At 39.9% G+C, this 7,253-nt stretch overlaps 1 protein-coding gene across 1 annotated transcript; it reads left to right on the top strand.

Moving 5' to 3' along the window:
* Window positions 1–3: 3 nt before the first annotated feature.
* LOC113086580 (myosin heavy chain, fast skeletal muscle-like) lies at window positions 4–6,749 on the top strand (the record flags this gene model as incomplete). The annotated part of the gene is made up of 19 exons (XM_026255449.1): window positions 4–264; window positions 1,426–1,602; window positions 1,700–1,845; window positions 1,931–2,021; window positions 2,131–2,520; window positions 2,599–2,725; window positions 2,815–2,933; window positions 3,103–3,299; window positions 3,391–3,574; window positions 3,658–3,823; window positions 3,917–4,041; window positions 4,245–4,553; window positions 4,660–4,863; window positions 4,955–5,080; window positions 5,222–5,392; window positions 5,990–6,094; window positions 6,184–6,279; window positions 6,396–6,527; window positions 6,651–6,749. Coding segments are annotated over 19 exons (3,144 nt in total), but the record flags the coding sequence as incomplete, so codon positions are not given.
* Between the last annotated feature and the right edge of the window lie 504 nt (window positions 6,750–7,253).

Raw genomic sequence — 7,253 nt, 5'->3', positions numbered from 1 at the left:
ATCCATGTCAACGAACAGGAATCTGAAAACCTCTCTGATGCTGAGGAGAGATGTGAAGGGCTCATCAAAAGCAAGATCCAGCTCGAGGGCAAACTCAAAGAGACAACCGAGAGACTGGAGGATGAGGAGGAAATCAATGCTGAACTGACTGCCAAGAAGAGAAAACTGGAGGACGAATGCTCCGAGCTTGAAAAAAAAGACATAGATGACCTGGAGCTCACCTTGGCAAAAGTGGAGAAGGAGAAACATGCAACAGAGAATAAAGTCAGTATTTATTTATATATACACACACACACACACACACAAACACACAGCATATATGAAGATATTGGTTCCAAAACCCAATAAACGCAATTTAAAAAAAAAAGTTTCAACCAAAATCGGTCGGGTGTTGAAAAAATTATTTTTATATTATGCAAAATGTAGTTATTAGGTCATAAATTAGTTCTTTAGGTCACGTTTTCTCCCTTTTTTTCCAAAATGCTACCATCCCCCAGTCTCTTCAGAGATTGGGGACCATTCCATGCACTCTAGACAGTAATAGCGGTGCTCGAATACTGCCTGGGCATCCTAGTTTCTTCATCTACTTTGTGATCAACAAACAAGGGCTGCACTGTAAATCACATGTGATTGGTCATACACATCTTGTCAGATGGAGTGGCATTTACACAGACCTGTAGATCACAGACAATCTACACAATATCTAGTTCATTAGAGGAATCTCATTCGATTATGAATGCACTATTGCGTTGCTTGTCAGTGTACGTCTTTTTCTATTAATGCAATTTATGTTTTTGTTAATACAGCTTATAGCAATAGTCACCTAAATGAATGTTACGTGGCAAAGATGAATTCACTTTTTTAGCTGAATGTAAGGGAAATGTTATTTTGGAATTTCTGTGGTCTAATGTGATATTGCTGTTCATATTCTTGTTCATGAAGAAATTTTATTTTATTGTTGTAATTAATTTATAGCAAACAAGATGACCTGTTGAATTCAATTTGGGAGTGATGATTGATGAATCTATTTTTAGTCCAGTGCCTGTGTATAAGATTAGTATTGATCAAATTCAGAGGCTGTTATATGTGGATCAGCTTAAAATGTTGAGTGAATAACTTACATATTGATTCAAAGGATTTGTTGCATTTTAAAACACACACAAAAATACATATATATAATAAATATTTAAAAATCAAAATCTGGATTTAAATTTGTAATGTTATTATCAACTAAAGATGCTTTATGAAAGTTTGAAACAGAAAATAGTGGTTTTCATCTTGCCACTTTCTTGGTAAACAAAACACATTTTTACTCAAATTAATCAAAATGGATTTATAGCATTTTGGAACCAAACTCTTCATATACACTGCAGATTGTGATTCAGGCTCTTGGTAATGAAACCAGTAATCAATGTTTCCATTTAGGTGAAAAACCTGACAGAGGAGATGGCCTCTCAAGACGAGAGCATCGCCAAGCTGACCAAAGAGAAGAAAGCCCTCCAAGAGGCACACCAGCAGACTCTTGATGACCTTCAGGCAGAGGAAGACAAAGTCAACACTCTGACTAAAGCTAAGACAAAGCTTGAGCAGCAAGTGGACGATGTAAGATGTTTGACATAAGAATAAGGCCGTGAATCAATAAGAAATCAAATTTATTGCTCTATACCAGATTGTAATGTTCCAGTTTCTGTAACAATAGCTTGAGGGCTCATTGGAGCAAGAGAAGAAACTTCGTATGGACCTTGAGAGAGTCAAGAGGAAGCTTGAGGGTGATCTGAAACTGGCCCAAGAGTCCATAATGGACCTGGAGAATGAAAAACAGCAATCAGATGAGAAGATCAAAAAGTGAGTGGCCATCGGATTTTGAACTTTACACAATTACACAAAATTAGTATTTGGGACATTTAACAAAACAACACTTTAAAAACAGGAAGGATTTTGAGATAAGTCAGTTTCTCAGCAAGATTGAGGATGAACAGTCTTTGGGAGCACAGCTTCAGAAGAAGATCAAAGAACTTCAGGTAACCCTAACTCTTATCTTTCTGATGTGAAATGGTGAAGCAGACACATATCTGGAAAAATCCATATTACAAATATCAATAAAGATGATTTTTTTTTAAATCTATGTAGGCCCGTATCGAGGAGCTGGAAGAAGAAATTGAGGCAGAGCGATCTGCTCGTGCCAAAGTAGAGAAGCAGAGAGCTGATCTTTCCAGGGAACTTGAAGAGATCAGCGAGAGGCTTGAGGAAGCTGGTGGTGCCACTGCTGCTCAGATTGAGATGAACAAGAAGCGTGAAGCCGAATTCCAGAAGATGCGTCGTGATCTGGAAGAGTCCACCTTGCAGCATGAAGCTACAGCTGCAGCTCTCCGAAAGAAACAGGCAGACAGTGTGGCTGAACTCGGAGAACAGATCGACAACCTCCAGCGGGTCAAGCAGAAGCTGGAGAAGGAGAAGAGTGAATACAAGATGGAGATTGATGATTTGTCAAGCAACATGGAGGCTGTGGCTAAAGCAAAGGTAAATGTCACTAGATGATCATTAAGAAGTACAAAATCTTCTTTACAAACATATTCATATAATCTCTAATCTCTTTAGGGTAATTTAGAGAAGATGTGCCGCACTCTTGAAGACCAGCTAAGTGAAATCAAGGCCAAAAGTGATGAAAATAGTCGCCAGCTGAACGACATGAATGCACAACGAGCAAGACTTCAGACTGAAAATGGTAAGAGAGTAAGCTACACATGTAAAAAAATCTTAAAACAAAGATTCTGTTATTCTATTTCATGCTAATATCTGTAACCTGTTTCTAAGGTGAATTTAGCCGTCAGCTGGAAGAGAAAGAAGCTCTTGTTTCACAGTTAACTAGAGGAAAACAGGCTTTTACTCAGCAAATTGAAGATCTCAAAAGACATGTTGAGGAAGAAGTCAAGGTAGGGTTGCAAATATTATTTTGTTTTGATAATCAAATCATTTGTTTTATATATATATATATATATATATATATATATATATATATATATATATATATATATATATATATATCCAATCCATTGTGTAGATGGTGGAGTGTTTAAAATCCCAAAATATGCCACCCTATAGGCCAAGAATGCTCTGGCCCACGCGGTTCAGTCTGCACGCCATGACTGTGATTTGCTCAGAGAGCAGTACGAGGAGGAGCAGGAGGCCAAAACTGAACTCCAGCGTGGAATGTCTAAAGCCAACAGTGAGGTGGCCCAGTGGAGAGCCAAATATGAGACGGATGCCATTCAACGCACTGAAGAGCTTGAGGAATCCAAGTAAATACAGCAAAGAAAAAAGTCTTCAGTACCCTACATTTAATTTCACAAATATTAGTAAGGTTTCATCATCTAACACCACTTTCTTCAGGAAAAAGCTGGCACAGCGTCTGCAGGATGCTGAAGAATCCATTGAGGCAGTGAACTCCAAGTGTGCCTCTCTGGAAAAGACCAAACAGAGACTGCAGAGTGAAGTAGAGGACCTCATGATTGATGGGGAGAGGGCAAATGCATTGGCTGCCAACCTTGACAAGAAGCAGAGAAACTTTGACAAGGTGAGAAGGGTGTGAATAATCTTCAGATCTAGCCCGTGAACCATGGACTTGACTCATTAATAATGACTACATTTCTTCTTCAGGTCCTAGCAGAGTGGAAACAGAAGTATGAGGAAAGCCAGGCTGAACTAGAAGCTGCTCAGAAAGAAGCTCGTTCTCTCAGCACTGAGCTTTTCAAAATGAAGAACTCCTATGAGGAAGCTCTTGACCACCTCGAGACCCTGAAGAGGGAGAACAAGAATCTGCAACGTAAATGGCACTTTTATTATTACAGCAAGGATTTTAAAAAACATATGCTTTAAAAAAATTAAAGATATACAATCAATTTTTAAATACTTTCAGAGGAGATTTCTGACCTCTCTGAGCAGCTTGGAGAGACTGGAAAGAGCATTCATGAGTTAGAGAAAGCCAAGAAGACAGTGGAGTCTGAGAAAGCAGAGATCCAGACTGCACTAGAAGAAGCTGAGGTGCCATTCCTTTGCTACAATACTGACATCACACCAGTGCTTTGAACAATATTAAAACATTGTATATGTAGTGGTTCAAAAGCTTAAATTAATGTTATTATTTCCTTCATACGCAGTCACAAATATACCGCCATACTCTGGAGCCATAAAGTACAATTTGACAAGTTTAAAAAGTAAGTAAATTATTTCCTTTTTCCTTGCAGGGCACCCTGGAGCATGAAGAGTCCAAGATTCTCCGTGTGCAGCTGGAGCTGAACCAGGTGAAGAGCGAGATCGACAGGAAGCTGGCTGAGAAGGATGAGGAGATGGAACAGATCAAGAGGAACAGCCAAAGAGTGTTGGATTCCATGCAGAGCACTCTGGACTCTGAGGTCAGGAGCAGAAACGATGCCCTGAGAGTCAAAAAGAAGATGGAGGGAGATCTGAATGAGATGGAGGTCCAGTTGAGTCATGCCAACCGCCAGGCTGCTGAGGCCCAGAAACAGCTCAGGAACGTCCAAGGACAACTCAAGGTATCTCTCTGTAGAATGAAGAGTTTAGGTGTTTGATCATATGAACATGACACATGAATTAACTGAAGCATGACCTGCAACTAACAAAGAAAGAACATTTCCACAGGATGCCCAACTGCACCTTGATGAAGCTGTCAGAGGACAGGAGGACATGAAGGAGCAGGTGGCCATGGTGGAGCGCAGGAATGGCCTGATGCAAGCAGAGATTGAGGAGCTGAGAGCTGCACTGGAGCAAACAGAGAGAGGACGCAAAGTGGCTGAGCAGGAGCTGGTGGATGCCAGCGAGCGTGTGGGACTGCTGCACTCACAAGTACAAAAAGATTATTAATTACTAAGAGCAAATTCAGATCACATGACAAATTACTAGTTAAATATACACTAAACTACATTAAATCCTGCAGAATACGAGTCTTATTAACACCAAGAAGAAGCTTGAGACTGATCTGGGCCAAGTTCAAGGTGAGGTGGACGATGCAGTCCAGGAGGCCAGAAATGCAGAGGAGAAGGCCAAGAAGGCCATCACTGATGTGAGTTTTTGCATTACGCTACTCTAATTTAAACAGTTCTTTGACTTTGTATGTTTAGCTGCATGTGATAACAAAGAGAACATTCATGGAAGCTAAATCTATCTGTACTGGTAAGCTTATTTTCATTGGCCTATATTTCAGGCTGCCATGATGGCTGAGGAGCTGAAGAAGGAGCAGGACACAAGTTCTCACCTGGAGAGGATGAAGAAGAACATGGAGGTGACTGTCAAAGACCTGCAGCACCGTCTGGATGAGGCTGAGAGTCTGGCCATGAAGGGTGGAAAGAAACAGCTCCAGAAACTGGAGTCCAGGGTAAATTACAGATTAAATACAGTCTTAGGGTGTACTCATACTAGGAACGGTTGCCTTCTAACGAGCCAGAGTGTCATTATACCCCTTCCCCACTCCACCGCTGGCCTGCACTTACATTGTTTTTAGCATTTTGTGCTGCAGCAGGCTTTAGTCATTACAATTCAACTTTTGTTTTGAAGAAAAGCACTTTGGCTGTTAGACTATCTAATACATTTATCACTTATGCAGTGTAATTATTTTCATTTAATTGTGCTGTACATGTCAGAAAATGATTATGGAGTCAGATGGCACTGATGGAGCAATTTGCAGCTATACTCACAATTACTCAGTACTCAAATTAACTAAAAATGGCTACTTTTCAAGTTTACATTTTTGTGTATAAAGTATGAAATTAGCGCACACACAGTTAGTAGCTGTCCCGTCCTCCGGTGCAGTTAGCGATCACACTACATGCGTATCGTGCCAGAGCCCAAATGAACCCTGCTCTAGCTCACCTCTTCAAGCGGGCCAGGACATGGTTCAGAGTGATCACAATAATGAATCAAAAGAACCAGACATTGGGGGTGCACAGCTATATAATATAACTCTCTACTGAAGGTGCATGAGTTGGAGGCTGAAGTTGAAGCTGAACAGAGACGTGGAGCAGACGCTGTGAAAGGAGTGCGCAAATATGAAAGGAGAGTGAAGGAGCTCACCTACCAGGTAAAACTACACACAAATTAAATATTTAATACCTTTCATGATTATATACATAGTTTAACCGAGACCATGAACAATTTTTACACCCAAAGACTGAGGAAGACAAGAAGAATGTGACTCGACTGCAGGATCTGGTAGACAAGCTACAGCTGAAAGTGAAGGCATACAAACGCCAAGCTGAAGAAGCTGTAAGTCTAATGTCAATGTCTTGAGTGTGAAGCTTTGACATTTTCTATTTTAATACACTCAGTGCCATGAGTGCAATGCTCTGAAAGGGGTTGGATATCTTGTGTAATCCTAACAGGAGGAGCAGGCCAACACTCACCTGTCCAGGTACAGGAAGGTGCAGAATGAGCTGGAGGAGTCTCATGAGCGCGCGGACATCGCCGAGTCCCAGGTCAACAAGATGAGAGCCAAGAGCCGTGAAGCTGGGAAGGTAACAACAGATGATGATTATACAGAGAAAAGTTACTTTTATACATAAAATCTATTAAACATTTTCAACAAAATATGTATTTTTTAATTGATTAATTTTATTCATTTTTTTGCTTCTTTTAAGACTAAAGCTGAAGAATGAAGACAAGAAACTACACATACAAGCAAGCTTATGACTGACTTGTGCTGAGTTCTTATGTGTCCATTAAATGGCAGAGTTTGACTTCGTTCTTCTTTATTTTTTCAACTTTCAAACTTCATCACATACTCAGTCACTGTTTTAAAAGACAACTCATGAGGCATGATATGGCAAAGATCACAAATGCAGAGTACTGAATAATACTATTGTAATACTGACATAAAGAACCCAAAAATGAAAAGCAGGAGAAAAAAAAAAAAAAAAAACTAAACTGGAAACAGCCTGAACTTCATAACAAAAATGTGAACTTCTCTTTTTATGACACTTTGGATGAAAATGTCTGCTAAGTGCATAAATGTAAATGTTTTGGCATAAACCAAGAGTCAGTGGCAAATAAGAACACAAAATACTCAAGGAGACAAAAGAAAATTGGTATATTTATGCACTGTAAAAATGCATTATAATGACAACAAAGGAAATAGCAAAAATACAAAGGGAAGGAGAAACAGGAACACAGAAAAGTGAAGACCAAAACAGCCTGCCATATCACCCTATGGCCCACTGAAGCTAAGCAGGGTCGAGCCTGGT

The sequence above is a fragment of the Carassius auratus genome, unplaced genomic scaffold, assembly GCF_003368295.1.
Source record: "Carassius auratus strain Wakin unplaced genomic scaffold, ASM336829v1 scaf_tig00043433, whole genome shotgun sequence".
Taxonomy (NCBI): domain Eukaryota; kingdom Metazoa; phylum Chordata; class Actinopteri; order Cypriniformes; family Cyprinidae; genus Carassius; species Carassius auratus.
The sequence above is the reverse complement of the archived record's forward strand: the minus strand, read 5'-3'. Positions and strand labels throughout refer to the sequence as shown.